The sequence below is a fragment of the Cricetulus griseus genome (assembly GCF_003668045.3).
Source record: "Cricetulus griseus strain 17A/GY chromosome 1 unlocalized genomic scaffold, alternate assembly CriGri-PICRH-1.0 chr1_0, whole genome shotgun sequence".
Lineage (NCBI taxonomy): Eukaryota > Metazoa > Chordata > Mammalia > Rodentia > Cricetidae > Cricetulus > Cricetulus griseus.
Genome location: NW_023276806.1, coordinates 239,067,792 through 239,095,746, shown reverse-complemented (window position 1 = coordinate 239,095,746; position 27,955 = coordinate 239,067,792). Strand labels below are relative to the sequence as shown.

General features: G+C 43.4%; 1 protein-coding gene across 2 annotated transcripts in view; it reads right to left on the bottom strand.

The window, feature by feature from the left end:
* The window catches only part of Sh3rf1 (SH3 domain containing ring finger 1), a 157,606-nt gene that overhangs the window by 12,079 nt on the left and 117,572 nt on the right, over positions 1–27,955 (bottom strand). For both annotated transcript variants that reach the window (XM_027394074.1, XM_027394075.2), the window contains 6 exons: positions 26,246–26,545; positions 21,387–21,497; positions 14,821–14,990; positions 13,511–13,681; positions 9,523–9,782; positions 7,887–8,245 (listed from right to left, as the gene is read on the bottom strand). In XM_027394074.1, the coding sequence (XP_027249875.1) occupies positions 7,887–8,245; positions 9,523–9,782; positions 13,511–13,681; positions 14,821–14,990; positions 21,387–21,497; positions 26,246–26,545 (1,371 nt within the window). The remainder of the gene's footprint in view (positions 1–7,886; positions 8,246–9,522; positions 9,783–13,510; positions 13,682–14,820; positions 14,991–21,386; positions 21,498–26,245; positions 26,546–27,955) is intronic.

Sequence of the window (27,955 nt, the reverse complement as noted above, 5' to 3'; positions counted from 1 at the left end):
CTGCTCTCCAAAGAGAGCCAGATGTTGAGCTAACTACTTTATTCACAAAATCTGCCACTATCCTTTCCAGTCACCGGGTTTAACACAGTCATCGTCAGATCTCTGAAATTGTTTTACCGAGATGTCAATGATTCGATTAAGTCTTCTGAATAGCAACACTGCCTGCCTGAAAATGACATGTTTCACAGAGAAGTGTTGCTTTAGAATTAAAGCCCACTAGCAGATATGGAATAAGGGCTCAAAAGAAGATGTAACACTGAGGAATTCTTCTTGGCAATATGAGTTAGACATACCCAATAAAACCCCTTCTTGGGGAATGAATCTCTGTCTACAATAACATGATTCCACTAGAGACAGAATGGCAGAAAACAGGAGGAGCCCAGAGCAGCCATTTATCTGATGATGAGCAAAGATCCCTGAGAAACCACACAGTCTCCAGTTATAAACACTGCTCAGACTGTGTGGTACTCCATGGACTAGAAACAGAAAATCAAAGTGTGGGAGGGGCTAGGAGTGGGAGCTAGGGTCATCTATCTCCCTGCCTTTTTGACCTGGGCTACAGATGACCAGAGCCAGTGCCAGCTCCTCACCCCTCCCCCCACACGGAGGATGAACCTTTCTCATTTTTCATCTGATCTCAACTCATCTTGCTGGGTTTTGCTTCATTCTCTTATTGGATGTCACATTTTCTGAGGCTCAACAAGGCACCTTCCAATAAATGACCCCACAAACTTAGACTGCCTGCCTGAGTGTAAGGACAGTTATCACGCAGACTTCTGTATCTCACTCATTGCCTGGGACAGCGTAGGGCACCACTGATGTGGAGAGGCCGGAGAAAATATTGCAAAGGAGTAAGATAAAGGGGAGAAATGGAAAATAGTCATTGAGTGTCAGGGCAGGGTGTTTTGGGTTTCCTAGATCCAAGGGAAATAAAATAGTGGTCGGTGAAGTAGCCTGATCACCAATTCTGGGGCAACACTTTTTTTTTTTTTTTTTTTGGTGGAGCCATCTGTGCTGGGAGAGAGAGAGGATGCTGATAGCTTCGACTCCTAAGGTTGCCAGATGCAGCTATTCCTCTCATGGTATGAGAAATCACAGTCTTATCCCTGGACCCCACAGATTGGCTGAGAACATGAAGTCCATTGATAAATTACAACCTCAGCAAGTCAAGGCTAAAGATGCTACTTAAAAGCCCAGATCTGGGCACTCAGGAGAGTATCAGATAAGTGATTTACGCTCAGGGAGCAGCTTCTAAAGTGATTAAGAAGAAAGATGACTTGGTTCATTGAAAACGATTAAACGCATTAAACACAACTTGCCTTAATGACTTCTAAGGGATGCGTTATCATCATCAACCAATGCCGACTACCCATGGAGCAGAAGGCAGAGGATTAGAAACCGTGGTGGGGTGCAGAAGTTAGGAGGTAGGGAGCTGGCACAGGAAAATTGAGGAGCTGTGCTATTTATATCATATTCTGATGCTGTATTAGAAGAACAATGTGCCACTGGAGAGAAATTACTTTGCAAGTTCAGACACACTTATTATCCAAGGGCACCTTCGTTTATTTCAAAACCCAACAGCACAGATGGAAAACATACAAGAGTTAATAGTCCACACTTTGGTAAAGTGATCTGGAGAAAATAATGTTAGCATATATGAAAAATGGGGCGTATCTTTTCTGAGGAAACTCAGTAACTCATCTCTTGGGGGGTTTGCCTAGAAGCCATTGCCAGATGAAATGATGCTGTTAGAATCATTTCAGATATGATTTAAAACAGTACCACATGTAAAAAAGGAACTATCTGGATCCAAAACCCATCTGCTGATGACCAGAGTTACTTTTCTATGTGAAATAGTTTCTAGTTGGACTTGATGATACACTCCTAAAATCCCAGCAGCTTGGAAAACTGATAACAGGGAGATCCCAAGTCGGAGGCTGGCCTGTTCAAATTGAGCCGCCTAACAGCTCAGTTAGTAAAGCACCAGTCACACAGGTATGAGAATCTGAGAGGAGTCCTCAGAAGGTCCTTCTGAGGTCTGGGAAGGTGAAGACAGCTGGCTTTCTGAAGCTGAGGGTCAACCTAGCCTATCAGCAAGGCCTGTGCCCATTAGAGATTCAGAGATCGATCTCAAAAACAGGGTAGACAGCTCTTGAGGAGCAACACTGGAGACTGATGCCTGGCCTTCACCTATATACACAACCAACACGAGCGCGCCGTGGACACACACACACACACACACACACACACACACACACACACACACACACACACAGCATACAAAACAAAGCCAAGCATAGAATTCAACAGAGCAGTTTCCTGACATGTCAGAGTGCTGGGTCAGTCCCTAACACCCAAGGCAGCGGGGTGGGAGGCACAGACAAAACCAGAGAGACCTGATCATCTATTTAATTCCTAGTACTAGATATATAATAAAAGATGAATACAGTACAGGAAACATTAAATCTGGGCTCTTTCACAAGCAAAATATTAAATATTTTAAGCAACTCAAAATTAACAACATGCCCTTCCTACCTTCTTTCTTCTTTCCCTCCCTCCCTCCCTTCCTTCCTTTTGTTTAAGGTACATGGAGAAATTAGCAAGAGTCTTCCCGGGGGTCCACAGGTCAACAATTCAATAATTAGGTAAGAAATCTCAAAAAAAAAAAATCTCTCATGCATTGAGCAAACATTTCTGAGTGTCCAACATGAAGCAGGCCATGTGCTTAGCTCTGGGAAAGTGATGTGTCTAGGACAGTTTGTATTTGGCAGCAACAAGCATGGCTGTATAAGAGGCCCTCTGCCCAAGAACCAAGCAGGGGAAGGGATGAGTCTGAAGGGCAGTGGGGGCATGGCAGGGCAGGAAAGGCTTCTTGAAGGAAACCTCCTGAAATGCTAGGGATGACTAAACACCACCAGTTTCAAGTCTTGTTAAATGCTAGCAGGGGGATTTCCATATTTAGTCTTCACAGCAACCTGATAGGTAGGAATTAATTATTCCTGATGCCTGAAGCTCTGAAAGCCTGCCTAAAATCACTGTGCTAGCAAGGGGTAGAAATGAGATTCTACTCTGCAGAAGGATAAGAGCAAACTCCCCCACCCCCAGGCCTGTTACCCACACGTTTCCCACACTTCCCCACTGAACTCTGTGTACAGGCAGGCATTATGAAGACCAGGGCTGGATCCCAGCAGAGACAGGGAATGTGGCCATTTATAGATCCCTAAGAAAGTTCCATGACAAGGCAGGCTGACGAGCTTGTTTTGGACATCACAATAGAACTGGAAAGAATGAAAATCATCTGGGCAAAGAAAAGAACCAGGAAAGAGGGCAGAAGAGAAGACAAAATTGACAGGCTCTTCTGTGTGACAATTCCTGGAGAGGTCTTCACAGGCAAGTGTGGCTCAGGAAGCCTGAGGTCTCCCTAAGGTAGAAAATCACCAGGCATGAGAGGCTTGAGGGATCTGAGGCACTAAGTGGTGGCTGTGTGCTCACTGCTGGAAAAATGTCTGACAGTGGGGATATGGCTCAGGTGGGGAGAGTTCTTGCTGTGTGGACATGGGGACCTGAGTTAGAACCCTCAGAACACAGGGAAAAGCTGTGTATGGCTGTGCATCCTCTCATCATTAGAGGACAAAGACGGGTGAAATCCAAGGAAAGTATCCAGACAAAGCTGTGGAACCAGCGACTACGGAGGGAATCAGGAGAACCGTGGACAGAGGAATAATAATGGCAGGGGTGGGTGGGACTTCAAATAGGGCATAATAGAGATGATATTTTAAAACATAATTCAGGAGCTTATCATCAAATGAAGTAAATAAATCAAAGGTGACTAGGGTTTTGACTCCAGAACAATATACAGCATCTTGTTTCCCTGACCTGAGATTTTTGTGGGAGGAGACTCCCAGATAAATAAATAGTCATAGGAATGGTCCAATTACGAGAGTGCAAACACATACAAACATGATTCCTACTGTGGTACACCAGTGGCAGCCCACTGATAATCTGGGTCTGGAGAGCTATCGTCACCAGGGCACAAGCCATCATTTGAGAATTCCTCATATACTGCCTGGTGGATGGAGATGACACAAAAGGGAAGGGAAGACAGGAACAGAGGGGACCACAGATACCCAGAGCTCAGCCCGAAGTCTCAACTCCCATGTCCACCTCCTACTCACTTTCCCTTTGACTTCCCTCTACATTAACCCCACAGAAAGCAGAGGCAATTGAAGCTTCGGCTCTAATTCTGATCAACTGTGTGTATGTGCGTGGAGGGGGGCATTATGATGAAACTGTAGAGGCAGAAATTCAGAGAACTTAGAAGAAAGTTGAAAGAACAGAAGCCTGTGATAAAGTTGCAGAGAACCGATTTTAAAAGTTTAAAGAAAACATATGCATAGCCTGAAGTTCAAAAGGAAAAAGTGTTGGAAGTGGAATGGGAGGACCCGAAAAATGAAATTCTACAATTGCAAATTATCCTGCAGATGAAAATGGAGAGCCTCTAAAAGGACCTGGTGTGAGCCCCCGAGGTATGGTATAATGGGCTCAAAATATCTTAAAGGCCATGCACAAAAAGATCAAGAGGAAGGCCCGCCACAAAGAAGATGGCATGGCCCACAGCAGTGCAAGAAGGCTCAAAATAAGAATGAGTTTAAGCTCCCCAAAATTCTAAGGGATAAAAATTAAAAGACTATTCTAAAGTTACATTTGAAACAAAAAGAACACAGACCTCCTGTCTGGGGTGAACAGGGGCTCTTAGGTAGGAGGAAGAAAGGGGAGGTTAATATGGGTATTAGAAGGGGGACCAAACCCTGATCCAGGAAGGGAAGAGATTCAAACAGACTCACGTCCACACACAGAAAATTAACAGAGGAGGAGCAAACTAATAATTTCTGAGCAATTTGGGTGATTCTGAAATCAGGGTCTATTCAATAGGGAAAGGTGGGTACGTTCGGCTCCAATTTTCAAAAAGTTGAGGTGTTATGAGTAGTTTTTTTTTGGGGGGGGAGTTCTTTGTGGTCACCAGATGATACCAGCAAAATCGGGTTCCCCTCTTGCGGTTCTTAGTTTCATTAGCAAAAGAATTTAAGAACTGGCTTAACAGAAGCCTGAAGACAACTATATTAGAGATTAAAAGAAAAACACAGGCAGACCAGCTCTAGCTGAAGCAGATTCCTGGAGTAGAGAAGGGAAAAAGCCACACCTCTGAGATAGCAGACTTGTAAGTCAGACACAGTGGACAATGCAGGGATGGAGGCTTTAGAGAAAGAAAGGGTAAGGAAGCTGGAAGCATCAGAGAAAGCATTCTTGGAAAGAGACAGAAATAAGAAAGGAAGAGCTGTACCTTTGTGAGTGAAAAAGGCAAACGACCCAGCCTAACCCCATAGCAACCTCACTGCAAATTGTAGAGACTGAGCCAGGGGTAGGAATTCTGGGAAGGAAAACCACAGCATTTGACTAATGGAATAACTATTCCATATAACTCTTTATCATGACTTAAGGTGAGCCCACCTTCCTAGGGGTGGCCCCTTAACCCACCCAGCTAGGAAGTTAGGACCCCATGCAGGCTAAAGACACTGTTTCTTGACCAGGAGGTTTTTTTCTAATGGGCTTACTAGCTGCTCTATGGCAATTTGCAGACCATCTGGGAGACTCTTGGCTGGCATTAAAGGAAAGGTTTATAGGCACTTCCAGGCAGAAATGAGACTCTAAAGAGGGGACTCCTGCAGAAGACTTTACTACCAATAAATAAGAGCAGAAGTGATTGGACAACAATTGGATCTCAAAGTGACACCTGGCGACATCTCTTATGATATGAGAGGTGGGCCAAGTGAAGCTTCAGTCCTGAGTGCTCATGATTGTGTAAGTGATGGTAATTGCGGAATTACTATATTAATACCACCAGAAGTGTCTACAGTGACTTTGGAGCAGGTTTAAGAAGGGAAAGTTGAAGTCTGTGACAGGAGGAATAAATGAAAAGCTAAGCGAGTACAGTTTCAATTCTGAAAACACCTCAGGGCATTATGTAAAACAGTGACATCGAAGGGCTCTGAAAATGAAGGGAGAGCACTGGGAGACAGTTACATGCTCGATGAGCTTCTGTTAAGTTAAGAATTAACTGCAAAGGGCAAGAAAGTCATCCAGAGATGGGGTCCTTGGAATCACTGGTATGCCCAAGAAGAGGTCAATCGCCATTTTTCAGTGATGGGCAGTCAAAGGGATGGCAGTGGCTACTGAAATTCGATTGGCTACTGAAATAAAATATTGCAAACTTTGGGGGAAAAGAAAACCAGTTCCTAAAATCCAGATGTTGCAGAGAGACCTTCCATGTGGACAAGGAGAGGGAAGAATCTGCTTCCTGACCTCTGTTTCTAGCTCCTTGAAGCCTCCTACATCTCATGGCTTGGGTCATATTTCTGATGTCATTCCACCTGTGTTTTACCTATCTCCATTTCTAGTGCCCTGGTCCTCCTGTCCCCTTTCAGGAGGATTCCTGTATTGAACATTGGGTCCACCCAAAAGGATAAGCCCTCATTTATTTTCATCTGCAAAGTCCTTTTTGCTAGTCAACAAATAGTAAGAGTGGATCCTGGGACCAGGAGGAGGATGTCTTTTAGGGCCATTAATATGTACACCATGGGTACCGGTCAGTTATTTCTATTAGTGGACCCAAGAGCCCTTCCTTGTTCTAGGTGACTGAGGACACTGTGCCCAAGTTCAAATTATTAAAATGATTCTTTGAAAATACAAAGTTGGATATGTCAGTTTGAGTACAAGTTTAACATAGTTAATTATAAACACTGAGCAGATACTGATCTTTTTTAAAGTTCACGTTAATAGTTAATTAAATATTAACCTGTCAACAGGCTATAAAGTTTATTTCCATATAAAGTTCTATTTACAGGCTTCTCTAGCCATTTAAGTAGAGCGACATACATTATCACTGAGCCAGGTGGCTCAGAGCCCTGGTTCATAGCTCTATGGGAAAGGCATGGAACCCTGAGCAAAAAGTCACAGCTAGGTATAACAGTCCAGACTTTATCCATGATTAATCACTATCCATTTTATTCTCTTTCTTCAACCACCCATCTCCAAGCATAACCACAGGGAAGTCTTTCAAAACAGCTTCCCATTGCACTTATTTGAAGCCAAGTCCCAAAGAAAAAAATACTTTTCCCCTATATTCCAGGTTCTATCTCTCAAGGAACCCTGCCAATTTATGGTTGAAACTACAATAAATTTGCTAATAATTTAAACATTTTTAAAATTTATTTTTAGGTGTGTGTGTGTGTGTGTGTGTGTGTGTGTGTGTGTGTGTGTGTGTGTGTGAGCATTTGTGCATGGAAGCCCAGTGTCAAGAGAGGTCAGAAGAGGGTATCAGATTCCCTGGAACTGGTATTATAGGCAGTTGTGAGCCACCTGACGTAAACACTAGGAACTGAACTTGGGTCCTACATAAGTGCAGGAATGCGCTTATGCAGCTGACTGCAAATAACATTTTTGATGGACAGTTTGCAACCTCTCATCAATGAAAATACTTTTAAATAAGGAGTTGCCAATAAGCAACAACACTGGACATGAAAACTCGAGGACAGCAAAACGATGAAAGAGTTTTGGAAGAGAAGAAATTCCTTCTTGAGGCGGCAAGCTACAAGCTGAGGCTGACTGAGTCCTACTCACTGTGGTCTCCTTATGACCCAGCAGGGGGCCTGGCAACTTGTGGGGATCACAATCCAGATATGAGGTTGAGGCAGTGGCTGTGTTTCTGCACCACTGTGTTCCTGGCACAGGAACTTGCCCATGCTAAGAACCCGATGCAGCATGGAACAAAGAGTCCTGCCATTGACGAGAAATTCAGGATGTGACAGCAGAGAAAGAGGGACTCTTACCTTACTGTCCTTGTCTGGTTTCACAGCTGAACTGTTCCCACATGCTGCTGCAGCACTGTCAGGAGACGTGGGGAGTCCAGGGAGGATGGTCACTGTTCGACCACTGGGTTCAGTCTCCAAAGTGGCAGTGGTCATGTTTGGGGTGGCCAGAGAAGTACCTGCAGCGCAGGCCAGGGGAGCATTGGTTCGATTGATGCTGATAGCAGCAACATGGGCAGCAGGACCTGCCATTGGAGGCAGAGGTTGGGAGGCCAGTGAATGATGGGGCAGGCCCACAGATGCAGGACCGAGGCAGGCGGCATTCTGGACCTGGATGGGTGTCACTGCTGCTGTGGGCCGTTCCTGGTTATGTGCTGTAACTGGCGGGTGACAGGAGGGAACACAGAAAGGGTCAGTGGCCTAATAAACACTGCCTACCAAAATGTGAGTCATTTCACTGTGTCAGACCATAATGAGAGACCGCTACTGCCATTTATTGTGATAAAAAAAGAGTGGATGTAGACTAGCTTAACACACTAATGCCCTAGCTGGATCCCTAGATAATATTTGCCTTCCAGGTGAGCAGCTGAGACTGTTGAGGACTTAGGGGACATGCTATCACCACCCCCAAGGCCCTTCAGTTATGAACAATCATTTTCGACAGCATTGGAGACACTGGGCCAGTTTCCAATGGCTCGCCATGGCAACAAACCAAATACTAGTCTTAAAGTCCTTGACTTAACAACACATTCTCTCTCTCTTTTTTGTACTAGCCATTTTCCTGCACATTCTTTCTGATAGAATTCACGTGTACTTCATTTACTCCACTATTGTTACCCAAGACTCTTGGAAGGTTTTCAATGCTACAGAATTGTGAAAGGCACTTGAATGCCGATCGAGTCTAAAATAGACTTGTGACTAAGTTCATCAAAAATAACTGGCGCATGGCTTAGTGGAGAATGGCACAGCAGTCACACAGCTAGGAACCGTGAGATAGGAGACAAGATCTTGACTACGAAAGTCAAGTTTCAAGTACCACACCACTCGAATTTTTACGATCAGCCTAATTCTTCTTGGAATTTAAATTTATCCATTTTGAACTAATGTGCCAGGTGTCCTTAGCCCAAGCAAAGAGGTATAAAACGTCTGTTATGGTTTAGACATAAGATGCTCCTTGAAAGGCTCCACATGTTGATGGCTTGGTCAGAAGCCAATGGTGGTAGCAAAAGATGACTGGATCATGAGGATATTTACTTCATCAAATGGGCTATGAGGAGGTGGGCCAGGTTACAATAAGTAGGTCACTGAGGCATATCTCAGAACAGTGTAGCTTGTCTTTGTCCTTTCAGTGTACTTCGTGGCCAACACAAAAGAGGCATCCCGGCCCCACCAAACCCTCCCTTCTGTTAGGTTCTGCTTCACCACAGACCATCAGTGATAGGGTCTGGCAACCACTGAAACATTCCCATTGGTTATTTCTGTCATGGGCATTTGTCACAGTGATGAAGAGGTACTAGTGATATGTTTGCTAGTGTCAATTTCTCAATGGTGGCAATTATTTTAAATCCATACCTATTTTTTTCAACACCTGTCACATGTGAGCTGTTTATTTGGGTAAGCCCTTTCCTCTTGTGCTCCAGTCCCATTGCCCTCTTACCTGTCCTCACAGCATTGCGGGCCTGGTTGACTGTCATCTGCCCAGTCATGTGCAGCAGGACCTTAGCCTGAGGACTTGTCTGGATGTGAGCTGCTGACACCACAGCCGTGGGAACCATGCTGGGATTCCCAGCCACACCGTTTCCTTGGAGCTTCTGGGTAGGCCCTCCTGAAGTCGAAGGGCTGACCATAGTCACCCCCCTACTTGCCTGACCCGCAGTAGACATAGAGATTTTAGCTTGGGAGGCATTTGTCACGGCTCTGCCGAGATAGAAGCAGACAGAAAACCCAATCTATCAGCAAAGTTGGAGACAGAACAATTAATGCAAGAAAAATGACTCAGAGCTTTAAAGTCAGAACATTTTAAAAAATGAATGGAATTATTTTTTTCCCAACGGTTTAAGAACAGCATATTCAAAGAAATGATAGCCCTGAGACAGAGAATGGTCTTGGAATCCTCTGAGTCACCAGTCACAATCACATGTCACACTCTGCCTAAGAATACAGTGACTAGGGTCAGCTTCTCATTTTGTGGTCACTCAGCCCCACTGAATTTCAAACCCTGAGTTTTCCTACTTCACCCTGAGCAACACCCACCATGTACATCATGCTGTTCCTGCTTTGACTGTCTCAAGCTGCCTCTAACATAGTACACAAGTGCCCGTGTACACACTGATGTACACATACCATACACAATACACATTCATGCACACATACGCGCAGCACATACACCCACATATACAACACACACACCACACACACATATATACAACACACACCCACACACAACCACACCTATACACAGTCACATACAAATGCATGCACCACACATAAACAAACACACCACACACACACATATACAACAGACACAACACACACACACACCCCATACTATGCATACTATTGGAATGGCCCTTATAGCTTTTTTGCTGTTGATGTAGCTCAAATCTCAAGTTCAAGATCCAGCACAGATCCAATCATTTCTTTCTTTCTTTCTTTCTTTTTTTTTTCATTTTTTGGTTTTTTTGGTTTTTTTCGAGTCAGGGTTTCTCTGTGGCTTTGGGGGCTGTACTAGCTATTATAGACCAGGCTGGTCTCGAACTCACAGAGATCCACCTGCCTCTGCCTCCTGAGTGCTGGGAGGCATGCGACACCAATGCCCGGCTCTAGATCCAATCATTTCAAGTTAAGCCTTATGATTTAATTGTTTCCTGTAGACTGCTTCCTTCTTTCTGGCTGTGTACTCCATGAAGTGATTACAGCTTGACTCTTGATTATCAAATATGGTATGTTTTTGTTTTACCGTTTTTGAGAATTTCTTACACGCTTGGCTCAAACTAACTCACTTCCAAATCCTCCCCCATCTTTCCCACTGCTTCTGTCCCAACTTCATGTGCTGCTGTTGTTTTTGTTTTTTTGTTGTTGCTGTTTATTTGTTTAAACCCACCAAGTCCACTTGGTGTTCCCATTATAAGCGAGACTGTAGAACCACCTCCTGGAGCACGGATAGCCCCTCAGGGGCTGTGTCCCTGAAGAAAACTGGACTCTCCCTCCCCTACCATCAATTGCCAATAGCTCCTCAGCGAGGACTGGGGGTCATGACCCCTAGCCAGCCCATCCATGCTGGGATTTGGGCTGGCTTGATCTTCAGCACACAGTCACACTGGGAGTTAATGCATGCGGCTGCCCTGTCATGCTCCACACACTGCTCTCCTGTTGGCACCGACTCCCAACATAAAAATTCTCTGGAGTCCAGGCCAGTGCACAAGGGTTCTTTCTTTCCATCATTATTCTCAGCTACAGCAATATATTCGGTTCTAAAGAGTTACTTACTAGCAGAGTTTAATCAAGTATTGTGCAGTTTTGTGTAATGTGTACTTTCAAATATTCTCAATTCATTTCAGTGGCTGTTCTGTGTACAGCTACTTTATCATTAATCTACAATTGACGCTTCATTAACAAGATTATCCTTCCACAATGGTGACTTACAGAGCATCTGTTATAAACAAGTCTTTCTCCAAGAGTTAAATGTGAACAGACTTTTAACATGTTTTTGACTCTTGCAAAAATGTGATCCTTTGTTGATTTCATTTTTTATTACTGCTTATTGCATTTCTCTTGTTTAATACATATATGTGTGTTTCTATGTATAAGGTATATATAAAATATATACATAAATATAAATATTTGCACCAGGAAGGTTCTGGTGGCCATTTTCTGGATATGTCAGTTCCTGAATGTATATTTTAACATGTACAGAAAAGAAAATTCATATTGATTAAAAATTTGCAAGTCAAATTAAAGCTAACATTCTGTCACCATCTGCAACAATAGTGATTTTCATTTGATTAGGCTGCTGGCCAACCTATAAATCAAGGACAACAGCTGACAAACATGTCAGTTCATTAAGCCATTTGTTTAAAATCAGGAGGCTGGAGACATGGTTTAACACAGTTAGACCTGGATTGCTTATTAAGAGCCAGTGATCAAAATCTGGGGCAATGTTAATTTCATTTCTTTCAGCTTTCAGGCTACTTTCCTCAATGACCAGAAGGTCTACCACTTAAAAAAAGGCAGAGTTATGTAAACACATGTGTGTGTGTGTGTGTGTGTGTGTGTGTGTGTGTGTGTGTGTGTGCGCGCGCGCGTTTGTGCATGCATGTAATATACACATCAGGGTTTCTGAGCCTGACTGACATAATGGGCCAGATTATTCCCTTTTGAGGGCATCTTGGTTAGCTTTTACTATCAACTTGATACTGCCTAAGGGCATCTGAGAGGAGAGCCTCAGTTGAGGAACTGCCTAGACCAGGTAGCCTGTGATCATATGTGTGAGGAATTACCTTTTTCGTTAATGGAGGCCCAGACCACTGTGGGCAGACTAGTTTTCTGGGCATGTGGTGCTGAACTGTATGAAAAGATAGCTACATTTATATCTGTTTACAAGCCAGCCAGCAGTATCCACCATGGTACCTGCCAGACTTCTTTGGTGTGAAGTCAGTCCCCCAGTTGGTGTAGGGCTGTGTGGGATAGCAAGGAAGCCTGCTTTCAGGTTCCTGACTGCCTTTCCTCGATGATGAACTGGGACATGAAGCTGTAAGCAAAAAATAAATCTTTCCCCACTAATTTACTTTTGGTCAGAGTATTTTATTCCAACAACAGAAAGGATAGGAGAGGATATTGGGGTGGGGGGGCTACCCCACACATGGGAGAATTCGTCAGAATCCCTTGCCTCTGCCTACTAAATGCCAGCATATCATCAATTGCAAGACTCAAAAATATGTGCAGGTATTGGCAATAACTCTTGAGGACAAAAACTATCTTAATTTAAAATCCACTTATGCCATATTTAAGGAATTTTGACTGCATTTCAAAGAAATAATTGCCAGAATTCAAAGGTAATTAATAAGTTAATGAAATAAAGTCAGACCTAGCCTGTGTGGGTTGGAGCACTTCTTTGCTTTGTGATCTCAGGCAAGTTATTTAGTCTCCCTGTGCCTCAACTTCCCCACTTATTAAGTGGGGGGATGATAAAAAGCAATTGCATTAGTGAATTAAAGACCAAGAGCCAATAATGTATTGTTTAGAAATCTGCCTGTCTGGTGTATTTAGCAGACACTGCACAGACATGTAAGCATTAATAATATAGCTTTTGTTCACTTAAAATACTATGCCTTTTATTTCTTTACTAGAAGAATACTGAAAATGGAACAGTTGAGTCTTTTCACATATAAATTAAAGCAAAGAGATTACACCCCAGTACATTGATTGGTAGAAACCTATAATTTCAACACATATCCACATGAAAAGTGAGCTAAGAATCTTGGTATTAGAAGGGATTTTAGCAGATATGGATATGGATTTTACAAACTTTGGCTATGTAACAGGTAATTATAATTCGAGCAGGGCTCTGAATAGGCTGAGAAGCCTGGGGAGGAACAAAGAGCCTCTGTCTGGAACTTAGAAAACCTGATTCAACATCATCATACCTTGTGACTGGAGCCACATAGTTGCCGGGGAAAACACCTATCTTGCTGGTGTGCATCGATGTCCCTTTGAACCAGCCATCCTGGCAACGCTCAAATACCAAAAACATCTCCCCTTTTCTCAACTCTAGTTCATCTTCTTTCCGGGGAGTGTATGGGTATATAGCAACATACCTAGAACGGGGGGGAAAAAGAAATGATCTCAGGCTAACAGACAAACCCTAAGATCTCCAAACTCTTGCTTGGTGTAAGTTCTCAAGCATCTTATACAGAAGTAGACAGGATGTAAAACCTTAGCTTGCTAGTAGCGCTGGCAAGTCTCCATAGAAAGAGGTTTTGCTGTCTACACTTTAAACGCAGGCAGAGGCCTTTCTGATTAAGAGTGTCCCTCCTGGTGTGGGAGTGATTATCTTACCCAATGGTATACGTGTGCTCTAAAAGAATTAATGCCCTTTCCAAAAGAGCCTACCTTAGTGCTGTGGGTTAGTAGCCCACTGGGGAAACTGAGCTCTTTAAATGGCACTTGTTAGACTTGGGAACAAGCTCCAGATGAGGACGTGCAGCATAAAAATCCCACTGGGAAACCCAATATGCTGCCTTCTATGTATGCTGAACACAGAGGCTTAGGCACACCTGCATGTCTGAGCTCACCACGAAGCTGATTGCATTAGAGAAAGCCAAAGGAACAGCAAAGTCTAGGAGGTAGAGAGCACAAAACAGCTGCCCACAGCAAGGTGCCTGTGCACACAGAGAAGCCTGGCAGGCAAAGGACCTACAGCACTGCCAGTGCTTGGAATCCTACGAGTGCAGATTCAGAGAGTGGAAGTCTTCCTTCCGTCAGCAGCAAACTGCACAGGGCAATTGGACCTTTCTTATTGCTGGGAATTTACAGCTTTCTACGTGCTTATTGCAGGGAAGCCCTGATGTATATGCAATACTTTCCTGCACCTTAAGATCCTGCTGCAAGGAATGAAAACGAAGACAAAAAGGTCACACAGGAGTGGGACAAAAAAAAAAAAAAAAAAAAAAAAAAGAGCCATTCTCTATGCAGACAACTGATAAAGAGAAGAACAGAAATTTCCCTAAACCGTGAAAGGCCTTTTCTCAGCAGCACAGCCATCTACCAGGCTCATGTTAGGCTCATTTTAATGAAGTGTCTTCCTAATTATATGCATGGCCAGGTAGAAGTTTCCAGAACACAAAGCACTTGGTGAGCTCTAAGCAGCTCGTCACCAGCTCACATCAGACACGTGTTTCTTGATCTCCGTTGTTTGGGCTTCGTTTGAACATTAACAAAAGACAACCTCACTTACACACTGGGGCGAGTCTGGGGCCGTAAATGTGCAATCTGGTCAGTGGATCCTGCCACAGGCCTGGGTCCCACGCCAGCAGCAGCAGCAACAGCAGCAGAAGTGCCCGACGATGTGGAGGAGAGGACAGTGGCAGCCAGGAGAGGGGGTGGGGGAAGAGGAGGATTCATAGTCTAATACAGAAAAAAAAAAAAGATGTCGAGGAGGGCATAAATAATATTTATGTATCTCTTCTTCATTTTTTTTTTTTTTTTTTTGGTTTTTTGAGACAGGGTCTCTCTGTGTAACAACCCTGGCTGTTAGGAATCTCTTCTATGGAAGGTGCAAGGGGGAAAAGAATCAGAAACCCACAGAATAAAATCTACATACAACAGAACCAGAGGGCTACTCATGAGACACCCTTTTTAAAATTCAATTTTAAAGCCACAGCATTCTTTTCAGCACACAGGTAAATCGTCAGCCTTGAGGGGAGCGGGGGGGGGGGGAATGACTGTGTAAAAGTTTAAGATTCATAAAACACGGAAGTACAGAATCGGGGCTGTGATTAAGAGCATTGGCTCCTCTTCTAGAGGTCCCAGGTTTGGTTCCCAGCACCCACAAGGCAGATCACAACCATCTGTAACTCTAGAACCAAGTGATCCAACCCCTTCTTCTGGCTCCTGCTGGCATCAGGTACATACATGGTGCACAGACATACACATAAACAGGCAAAACATTCATATACATAAAATAAATAATAATTAAAAATTTAAAAAAATAAGTAGAGATTTGGACAACATTGTGATGCCTTTCAAGGGAGTTGCTATAATGTCATGTTGTTGATCAGAATTAATTTTATGATGGGTTTTTGTAACCTGAAACTTAAATACAACACACAACAATTTAGCTGCATTGTATATTCCGCCTGCGGTCGTTTCTTTTGATGCCTGATCTCTCTGGAGCCCAAAGAATGGCAAGGCACAGTCACAAGGCTACTGTTGCTACCTTTGCTTTTCCTTTTCTCCACTTTGCCAGTTTTTGAAATTTAGGACTATCAAGGCTGGTAATCTTTAACACACACACCAGTGAAAAGCCGCCGGGTCCTTTATGGGCACAGTCTAATGGGGTTCTGCCCACAGGGCTCCATGGCTTTGAAAATCAATGGAGCAATTGTTACCTTCTGATCTGTAAACCCCAGACAATTCTTTAGGGACTGTATACTGAAACTCCTGGGAAAACACGCATAAAGCCTGCCTGAACCCCTACCTCGCCCTCCCCAAATCTTTGAACTCTGAGAGGTAAACACTGAATCAGAAGAGAAGTGGAGAGAAGACAGAATGCACCTAGGAAGTATAAACAGCTTCCTCACTTCACCTCAGAGAAGTCAGTGAGAAAAACCCAGTGGTGTTAAGGCAGATTTCAAGTCATCCCATTTCAAATTTTTGAAATGAAAATTGAATCCCATTAACACTCATCTATCTGTTAAAGTACACGATTGCAGACATTCACACATTAGGAGACCTGTAACTGTTTCACGTGTTGTATTTACTTTTTTTTGCTAACGTGGCTTTTGGTGAGGACTTTCCCACACTGCAACAGACCATTGAGTGCAGAAGTAAATGAGGCGTGGAACTGCTTACAGAGTGCCAGCCTGGAGAAGACTGTGCTCAAAAAGTCATGAAGAAGTCACTTGGTGCTCACCACACAAAAAGGGCAGCATTTCGGTTCATTATGCCCCTGAGACTGACTGCAGGTTCTGAGGCCCAGCGTCCTGACCCTTTAAGTGAAGGATCAAGCATTCTTTCTGTCTGGCCTACTTCCAGTGACAAAGCCGAGAAAAATAAAGATAATCTAGGCAAAATAGTGAGAAAATGTGATCTGTGCTGTTCAAAGATAACGCCATGTTTGAGGCCTGACGGGTGAGATGGGTTGGGTCTAACTGCCCACACAGGAATAGACAGAGAAATCAGGAAATCACTATTGGACAGATCATCACTTCAATCTTTCTAAACCCAGTCTCAAGAAAGTATGACTATGGAAAGGCAGAAGAAGCCAGATGGCATGAGTTCAACAAGGAAATATAATAAAAAAAAATTAAAAAGAGCAACTGGGCTAAATTATGTCTTAGAAAGAGGCAAAAAATAAAAACAAAATCCACTTGTGGACCTGATTTAAAAAACAGATTTCACATTTTAACAAAACATAACAAAGGGTCACAGCTTGTTATAAAACAGCAAGCAAATGTAGTTGCTTATGAAGGAAGAGTTCTGCATTGAGAGAAGGCAGAAAAGGGAATATTCACACGGAAAGACCCAAAGCTGGTGTCTAAGAGAAATACAGTCATCTCTCTTTGTTTTTGAAAGAGAAGAGCTGGTCTTTTCATAACACTGGGCAGATTTTACCCCTCTCAACACAGTGAATATGTGTTAGTCAGAGAATTCCTGATTAAAACCGAGTCCTAGATGCTTCTTGGTCCCGTGGGCTGAGAAAATGATAGGGCTCTCTGAATAAGAGCCATGTGATACAGCAGGAAGGCCTGTGGGTTGCTTTAAAAACAATAATGGCACAGTGGAAGTTCAAAAGGTGATCCGCCCTGCATTGTGCTGTAGGCAGTTGGCTATTTTTCAAGACCTGACATCTCTACTGAACAAAACCACAGCCCAGGGTGAACTCAGTGTCACTAAGAGTGACCCTGAACGTCTGTCTGATCTTATTGCCTTCATTTCTGTAGTGCCAGGATTACAGGTGTGTGCCACTAGTTTCTCCATTACCAGGGTCCAAACCTGAGTCTTCATACATGGTAGGCAGGCAGTCTACCAACTGAAAGACAGCCACAACCCTAATTCTACACACACACACACACACACACACACACACACACAGAGAGAGAGAGAGAGAGAGAGAGAGAGAGAGAGAGAGAGAGAGAGAGAGAGAGAGAGAGAGAGAGAGTCCAAGTACTTTGGAGGTAAAGGCAAGAGGATCAGGAGTTCAATGTCATCCCCAGGTACATAGTGAGTTTAAGGCTAGCCTGGGCTACATGAGATACTGTCTCAAAAAGGAGGAAGAAGAGGAGGGAAAATTTAAACAGGGTTTCTACATCTATAGAATTAAGCAGGCAGTGTTTGGCCTTTAATAGCCTGGCTGCCTGGTGGTGCTTTGCAGCTAAACCCATCACACAGTATCAGCAATTACTGCTTAGGGATATCCTTCTACCCCTGGGCTGGAGATACAGGACTAAGATCTCTACCTTCATCATCTCACAGAACAAGACAACAACAACAACCAGCTACTACTATTAATAGGCTCCTGCCTGACTCAGACAGCTGTGATACTTCTCCTGCTCCTGATGGAAGAGACTTAACATTCTCACTGGTGCATGTGACATGTTGGAGACATATGCTCATAAATAACTTCATTCTGCATAAAAGATTTAAAAGTCTCAATTTACGAAAAAAGCACTGGAAATAATTTTTATTTCCTATCCTGAGGTGGCACTTACTTCCTATAAATCCATACTATGAAAAGCCTGTTTTTTGGTTTTTGTTTTTCCTACCTAGTTATATACTAGTGTTATGATAGGAAAGTCTCCTTAAATACTACTGCAGATTTTAAACAGAAGCCTTGTCACAATTCACTGGAGCTACCAAGGACACGAAAGCATGTGCTATGGAGTTTCCCACCCAAACCCAATATTAAATCCACAGCATTTCTACCAACCTATCAGAGACTTTGAGATCTACCCATCTCTTAGGATGACAGGCAAGCCTGTTTATAATTAGTTTTTCATTAAATGGAACTGGCACAGTAGACAGTGTTTAATAAATCTCTCCCTTGCTTAATATACAGTCTTTCTCATAAAAATCCTAGGATAAAAATGACTGAACATGAATTAATTTTTATATGCTCTCTTGTGGCCTATTCCACTGATTTGCCCTAGAGTCCACTCCCTAGCAAAGAACTGGCCATTTACTATATTATAAAATTTTCAGTTCACAAGGGCTAAAACTTGGCCAGCCTTGTATCTTTTACACTAATTAATTTTTCTAAGATCAGAAAAGTCAGCCATCCCTTTCCCCCTTAAGACACGGAGTTGGAATGCTTCCACACATGGGAGTCCTCTAGAACGGAAAGCACACTGTGGTTGGATGTGCTTTGTTGGTGGGAAAGAAAAAAAAAAGTCACTCCCCTGGAGATTGAAGGCCAAGGTGGGTTACAAAATTTGGCTTCAGTGAAACATCCCTGGCTAACTGAACAGTATGGAAACCACATTTAATAAATGATCACTGAGATTCATCTTCTCCCCAGATGAATCAAAGCCGTGTCTCCTTCACTAAGCAGCTGTCTTAGCAAGGAAGCTATAACTGCTCAGGGAGCATTTTAAAAAAGAAAAAAACAAAAACAAAAAACCCTACCAACTTTAACCTGTGAGTAGAAGGCATCAGTGTGCCCATGTAAATAGAAGATAATGATTTACTCCACGAATGTCTTTAAAAGTCTAAATGAAGTTAGGTAATAGCTGCAGTTATTTATACCCAACCTTGTTTTAAATGCATCAAAACTGACATTAAAGAAAATGAAGCAAACCGAAAAAGAAGACAGTAAAAGTAGATGGAGTCAATATTTTGGGAGGTCCTGGCTACAAATGTGACTTTAAGGAAACTAGCGTAGGAAAATATCTTTACAGCACACATAAAATCCATAACCTAGAAATCAACCAGCTGCTTAGAAGCCTCATTGTGACTGGTACAGAGGACAGAGAAAACTACACCCAAGCACACCAGCCTCTCCATGGCGTCCTTAGGGTAACCAATGTCACATGTACCCGCCCCACCTGAAAGAGTCCTTGGTAGAGACCAGTGAGAAGAGCAACAGTGACCACCCCACTCTGCATTCTCCCACTGCATCACTGAGGGAAGTCAGGGCTCCAAGGAACTCAAAGTAGAGACATGGAGGCAGGAACTAAAGCAAAGACTATGGGCAAAGGCTGCTGACTGGCTGGCTTCTGTGGCTTGCTCAGGTACCTTTCTTATAGCCCAGACCAGCTGCCCAGGGCTGGAACTTTCCACCTCAGGCTGGGCCTTCCTGCATCTATCAGTAATCAAGAAAATGCCCCACAGACATGCCCACAGACCAATCTTGTGGGGGCAGTTCCTTTTTTTATTTATTTAAATTAGAAACAGGCATGTTTTACATGTCAATCACAGTTCCCTCTCCCTCCCTTCCTCCCCTGCCCCGCACAGAACTCTTATCCCATCCCCTTTCTGCTCCCCAGGGAGGACGAGGCCTTCTATGGGGGAATCTTCAAAGTCTGTCATATCCTTTGGAGCAGGGCCTAGGCCCTCCCTCATGTGTCTAGTCTGAGAGAGTATCCCTCTATGTGGAGTGGGCTCCCAAAGTCTATTCCTATGCTAGGGATAAATACTGATCCACTACCAGAGGGTGAGGGCAGTTCCTTAATTGACCTTCCTATGCATCTAGGGTTGTGCCAAGTTGACAGAAGCTAACACGCACAGATGCCAAGGCTAAACGATGCTGAGTAAGCTTTCCAGAGTCATGTGACAAATAAAAGGTTGAAGTGAGCTTAAACCCAAGTCTGCCCCATCCCAAGCCTAAAACCCTTCAAAGGGCCACATTGTTTCCCAGAGAGGGTCATCAGACACTGCAGGTGCAGGACCAGGGAGGGTGATGCCATGATCCAGATACTGGGCAGTCTGATTGAATGATGTCTTCATTCTACTGGGTGCAGGAGCCAATAGTCTGACCGTGTAACCAAGACATTAGCCTAAGTGAGAGATGTCTCATATTCTCCAGTTCCTTGCAGCTCACTGAATTGTGGTTTTCGGTAGCAAGGGGATGTTGTTCTCTATTACCCAAGGGTGTATTCACTTATTCTTTTCCACAGAGCTCTTCTTTATAGTCATCTCCCCTGCCTATTGTGATTCTCCAGGCCAACACATCCCATCAGATGTCTCTATGCAATTGATGGTTACTAGAGTCTATCTATGGGATGGCAAGCTTTTTTTTTTTTTTTTTTTTTTTTTTTTTTTTTTTTTTTTTAAAGAGGAAAACCAACATACTCCACAGGACCCTCCCAGGGCAGCGGGGACCTTGAAGGAATCACCATAAGCTACAGAGGAAAGAAACTAGAGATGGATCCTAAAAGCAGACATTTGGCATGAATTTATTGTGTGAATGAAATCAAGCCACCTAGCCTGGGAAGATCAGTGTCTTTAGAATCCTATAAATCTTCAAAAAGAATAAGCAAGAGCAAGAAACCCCAAAGAAATAAAAGTTAAGCCGCTGGGAAATCAAACTGCACTTCAACAAAATTAAATGTATTTTTCAGAGTTCTCATAGCTTCAGGCCACTGATTGCCAGCATTAAAAACTTTGCGGGTGGCTGGCAAGGAAGCGCCTAACTTTTTTTTTTTTTTTTTTTTTTTTTTTGAGATTTGCAGAGACAACAGGCGAAAGGCAGATGCTGGTCCCACCTAGCAAGCACCCGTGTGTGCTGCAGGTATTGGTTGGAATGTGCCAGCTCATCAAGACTTAGACACCTCAAATAAATAAAGACACAGAAATGATACTTACTCCAAGGGCAGCTTGGTAGGAGACATCTGGTGGGAATGTGAACGAAGGGCCAGTTGTCACCGGGCTGCTTGGGGGTGGGGTCACAATTAACCCAGTGGTGCTTATATGAACCTGTCAAAGGAAACAACTTAATAAAAAGACAGCCGTACCTTTAAAAGAAACTTGTCTCTCTCTGTTTCTGTCTGTCTGTCTCCCCTGCCTCTGCCCCTCGTGTGTGTGTGTGTGTGTGTGTGTGTGTGTGTGTGTGTGTGTGTGTGTGTGTGTGTACATGTGCCATAGTGCCATGTGGACGTCACAGGATAATCTCTGATTCTGGCTTCACCATCTACTTTAAGATAGGGCCTCTTGTTCATTCACAGGTTCTTATGCCAAACAAGTTGGTTTGTGAGCTCCTGGAGATTCTCCCACCTCTATCTCCTACCTTCCTGTGGGAGTAAGCTGACTATGGATGTATTGTGCCTGGCTTTATCTTGGTTCTGTGGCTCTGAACTCAGGCCATTGGGATTGTATGGCAAGTGCTTCAGTGAGCCCATCTCCCCAACCCAAGTTCACCATATTTAAAGCACCAGATTCTACTGGCAGACTCACAGAAAAAAGAAATCTGTATATGAAATTATTTGGGGAAGACAGGATCCTTTCCATTGTACTCAATTCCAAGTTTTTTAATGACCTAGTATATACCAGAAATGCCAGTCACTGCTATGTGCTATTTCACACAACATGCTACTGTATTTTATATGCTACCCTGAACCCAACTGTTTGGACAGTCAGCCTGGGGCTAAACTAGCTTTACATTTCCATGAAAACCCCACTAGGTAAGCTGTGGCTCAACCTTCATCCCTCTATTGATCCATCAAATCTATATATAATTCTTAGGCGTTTTGCTATTTTCAAGACAATGCCTTCAGACTTCTATCATTCAGCAAGGACTAGCAATGAAAATACAGTTGCCTAGACGTGCCTATAGCCAAGAATCCATTATAGAACCTTAAAAAAAAAAAAAACAATGAGAAACCAAATTATTTTCAAAGGTGTCATCCAGGATACTACCCAAGATTAATTTACTAGAAAGAAACTGAGTTATTTTGGTCATTTCACTGCCTCCATTACTTGATCAGGTTCACTGAGGTTGCAGGGCAGCTGCAACTGCAGAATGTTGGGGGTCCTACACAGACATGGGAAGAGTAGATATCCCAATGGGATGTCTTGTCCTCCAGCATGTATAGCAATGCAGTTGGTCAGCCCCTGTGCCTCCATGGAACCTCAAACATCAGTCAGTCCCTCGTACAAGAAATGGTTAGGGAAACAGGAGAAGTTGGTGAGAGAAATCGGGTGATCGGATGGGCCTTCTTGCTTCTCCCAAGGATAAGGGCAATATGAAAATGCCTGAGAAACACTTGCCATTATGAATCATGCCCCTGGATAGCACAAGCCAAAAGTATCATAGGTAAGCTCAGGGGCAGACAAAATGTCTTCATGTGCTTGATGGATGTCAGTCACAGATACACATGAATGTGAGTGTTGGGGATCCACCTGCTCGGCACAGCTCAGAGGTCATTTCTAGTTTATACCTTTTCAAGTTCAGTCCTCACTCAACAGCCACTAAATACAATGGCAAGCAAGTCCTCTGACCCTTTGTCACTTGGCCATCCTGCTGATGGAGACTCTGGATATGACAATGAGATCTTTACATCATCACCTACAGCATGAAGATATGGACTTTTCATATGATGGGGAACTGAGGTCAAAGTCACCCCATTTCCTAAGTACCCTTATACTGGCACTCAACTACCTATGCACCTGTAGTTATGAGATCTCATTCAGATGAGAGAAACAAATGGATATGGACTTTTAAAGGTCTGTTTCTTTTTATTTTCGAATAACCGTAACCAAATCAAAGCCTAACTAACACTTTAAGAGAAAAAAATAGAATGAAAGAAAATAGAATTAAAGGTGAGCATGAGGGGCTGGAGAGATGGCTCAAAGGTTAAGAACACCAGTTGCTCTTCCAGAGGTCCTGAGTTCAATTCCCAACAACCACATGGTGGCTCACAACCATCTGTAATAAGATCTGATGTCCTCTTCTGGCATAAAGTCATACATGCAGACAAAACACTGTATACATAGTAAATAAATCCTTAAAAAAAAAAACCTTAAAAAAATAAAGATGAGCATGAGTAAGGAAATTGAAGAGATTGTACTAGTGGCAAAGACAGATTCCGGGGCAGCGTCTCTTGGGCAGGCCTGTTTGAAGCAGCCTCTCCTGTGGTTTCCCCACAGGCACTCATCTCCATGATAAGGACTGTGTGTGTGCCTGTTGAGCAGGCACACACTCACACACTCAAGCTTCCTTGTGGACCAAGGATCCCTCCAAAGCACACAGTGCCCTAGATAAGTGGTGTTTTCTGTAAACCTCAGCGGGAGAGCCAGGCAGCACTTCACACACCTCCCATCCTCTGCTAGAAATAACTTCTCCCTGAGGCAACACGCCACCACTGAAAACAACTCACTGGTTACAGAAGGGAGGAGGGGGGGAGATGGTTGAAGGAGGAACTGTTTCAAGAAAACAGAAAGAGCCTTGTTTCCTAAACTACTCAAATCCACACAAAAATAGCCCCACTTTCATAGCCTTTATCCCCAGCTGTGGTGTGGCAGTGTCAGACACGCCTGACACCTGGCTGCTGAGTTCACTGTGGGACGCAACACTTTGCTTGCCTTCCTTTTCCTTTTAAATTTCTCCACAAAAATCACAGTCCACTCTTGAAAAGCTCTTCCCCCTCAGGACTGTCAGCATGCTCCACAAGAGCTTCAATCTACGCCAAGAAAATCTCATTGTGCAAATGTTGCTAGTATCTCTCACACACAAAACAAACTCATTCAAAAGGTTTATTTTCTGTTAGTGGATCTTTACCAAACCCCTTCTTCAGACCCATACTCAAGAATCTGTCTGACTCTCCCCAGTTTACTTGGTACTTGCACTCTGACCTACAGTCTGACTCCATGCTCTGGTCTAAACCCATGCCTTTTCTTTTCTTTCATTCTTGTGGTTTTTCACATATATTTTATTCATGAGTGCTCTCCCTTCACATATGTCTGTGTACCACATGCATGCCTGGTGCCTGAGGAAGTGATGAGCCTCACATGGGTGCTGGGAATCAAACCTAGGTCCTTCACAAGAACAACAAGTGCTCTTAACCACTGAGCCAACTCTCCAACCCCATGTCTATTTTCATGAGAGTAACCATTGGTTATGGGAAAGCTAAGAGCATTTCTCTCTCCATCTAGTTTTTGAGCAACTCATCCACTGAACAAGCATTTGAGTGCTTGCTGACGTATGCCTTATGCAATGTTGTCAGTGAGCAAAACGAAGACCTCTAACTTCCTTGCATTCACGTTCATGTATCCCTGTATGTTCTATTTTTCTTCACTAAAATAAAAAGTTCTGTAACTTTATCAATTGCAATCAATCAATCAATCAATCAAAAGAAGTAAATAACCATAATCCTGGTCAGAGTAAATGCATTTAATTCCTGACATGTTGTGTCAATCCAGAGATGTCAAATCAATAAATAAAATTAACCAGGAATGCTCGGTTTTTAGTTTGCAATGCCATACAGAGACTTATTAAACCATATAAACTTTGGGATCCGGATTATGTATTTTTTTACTTTGATTTTTCTTTAATGGGAATTTCATTTTTTTATATTTAAGGAAAAGCAACCCAAAGCTACATTGTGAAATAAAATCTGCATGAACTGAATCCTACAGGGAAATTCTCCTGCTGTGTCATCCCCCTTTGGACACTGCTCTCTGACCTCCGGATTGGGAGAAATGCAGCTGTTCTCTAAGTGGCTAATGACATTGTCCTTTCCCTGTGGGACATGGCCACAATTAGGGCCACACTAGATCAGAGCAAGGCCTCCACAAGGAACACCTGTATCCTATATATCTCATTACACACTGTGCCCGAGAGGCTAATAATAAAACATTCAACAAATCAATTGCCAAATGAATGAGAGAATGTTGGCAATCAACACATAAATTTTTAACACACAAATAACACGTGGCCATGTTTGGATACAGTCCTGAGTCCCTGACGAGTAACAGAGATTTTCAAAACGACAATGGTCAATTACTAATTGAATGTTTCTCTCATTTCTCTTCTTGCTCTCTTATTTGGATGGGAAGCCTAGATACCAAGGTGTTAGAAGCTGCAGGTGTGAGCATCAAACTGAGTACCGTGAATGTGAACAGAGACAGTTCTCGATGATGAGATTTCCAGTGTAGCCATGGGGAGTTTTGTAAAACGGAGTGAATGCTCTGAAATCGATAGCAGTATTTTACACACTTTGTAGGTTCCAATACTGTCTCTGAGTCCTCAGTTTGGGGATGATACACTTAAGCTAGCTTTCCCTTCTCCATTTTTCTACTTATAATACTGTTGTGCTTTGAGTGTAAAATGACACCCACAGGCTCCTGTGTTTGAACACTTGGTTGCCAATTGGAGGTGCTGTTTGGGAAAGTTATAACATCTTTAGGAGACCCGGAGCTAGAGGGAATGGATCACTAGGAGAGGGCCTTGGGGCTTAGTAGCTGGACCCCACCTCCTGTTTATGCTAAGCTTCCTAAGCACTGATGCAATGTTGCCCACCACACCTTCCCGCCTGCTATCATGTCTTCCCATCACAATGAACCACATCTCTTTGTAAGTGTAAGCCAAAATAACCCCTTTCTCCCTCAAGTCGCTTTATCACAGCAGTGAGACAGTAACTAAGACAAGAACGTGAAAAAGGCAGCAAGGAATGCCACCTTCTTCAGAAGTTTTCCCGCTCACTTCTGCAGCAGACCCTGCCCTGTACCTGAGACGGGGCGCTGCAGGAGAGCCCGGACAGTTCGCTGATGCGCGCTGCGGCTGTAGGGTTGCTGGAACTGATGAGCACAGGAGGGCTGATCTCCATGGAGTGACGGTGCTGGGATGCCTGGGAAGACTTGTTGGCCATGGTCAGGGAGGTGAAGGAGTGTCGCTTCCTGGTGTTCTTCTTGGTGTCAGAGTGTTTTGTTCCAGTGCTGCTCTGCGCTGTTGCGGACGGGCATTCTGCGGTATCCACCGGCACCGGAGGCTTATCCCACTCTATCAACTGCTTGGCAGCCGAGTTAAACTGCAGAAGCAACCAGCATAGCACACACAAGGTCAGACAGCTCTCGGGGGTTCAACGTGAATGCTTTTCTTCAAGTGTTTTAATCTATAATTCAAAGCCACTGTGTTAACACCTGCATTATGCAAGTTATATTTCTTTCATGTGGCATGTCTTCATAATGGGATCTCACAGGATCTATGCCACAGATAGTTATTAACCTAAAAATAAATAGTTCTATTGTAAGGCTGAAAAGATAAGGAAACGTTTCTAAGAATTTGGGGGATGTTCAATTTGGGCATTTGCCAGTTTTAAGAGTTCAGCTCACTGATCGAATTGAGAGAGGAGTGATGAAAAGGACAGCCCAGCAGGGCGGTGGTGGCCCAGGCCTTTAATCCCAGTTACTCAGGAGGCAGAGGCAGGCAGATCTCAGTGAGTTTGAGGCCAGCCTGGGCTAGGACATCCAGCTATACACAGAGAAACCCTGTCTCAAACTCCACCCCAAAATCCAAGTATTCATCTGACTGAATGCTGGTCCTGAATAATGACTTACTCAGAACTGAATACTAGAAGAACACCTGGTGGGTTTGGTACAAACAAAAAGGAAATAAAGAGTAAAACCATGCAATACTGAGATTATGTACTCCCAAACAAGCTAATTCCGCTTGTTTCTTTCTGTATATTTTGGTGGATTCTCACAAATGGTTGAATTTCTTTCCATTTTTTTTTTGGGGGGGTGCTGTTTTTAACTTCCTCGGACTTTCGTCAGTTATTGTCGCATGTGCTCAAAATCATAGCAAACTAAGAGCTGAAACTCCCATCCAGCTGCTACTCTGACTGGTCATCTGAAGTCCCAGGGGAAAGTGAGAGTATAAGGGGACAAAGTACTGAGCTGGACTGATAAAATCGACAGGAAAGAACATTAGGTTGTTTGCTTTCCCTGAAGTAAAACAAAACACGTCCGGAAAGGCCTCAGTGATGAAAGGCTCATATATTAGAAACTCCTGTGATGAGAAACTATAGAGTATATAAAATACAGAGATGAAATATAGGAAACTTAAAATGAACCACATACTTCTGAATGGTACTATTAGGGCCAAGGGAGGCTTGCCCAACACTATACTCATTTCCGCAGGACCGGCTTTATGCAGAGTAACAACTTTTAACGTTTTTCTATGCATATCAATTGTTCAAACCTTGTCTTCTCACCCTACTAATGAGACTCCCCTCTGAAGAAAGAGGAAAGCCATTGGGTCGATATTTAGAGAGGAAATAGAAGTACTTCCCACGGCCACAAGACAGGGTTAACTGCAGCCTGGTAGCCAGAGCTTCCATACATAACCCTGAATCGACTGGCAATTTGTTCCTGTGGCTCCATGGGGACTGGAAGTCAGATGGCCTGTCTGACATAGTTAGCAGGGCAACCCTTTTGTA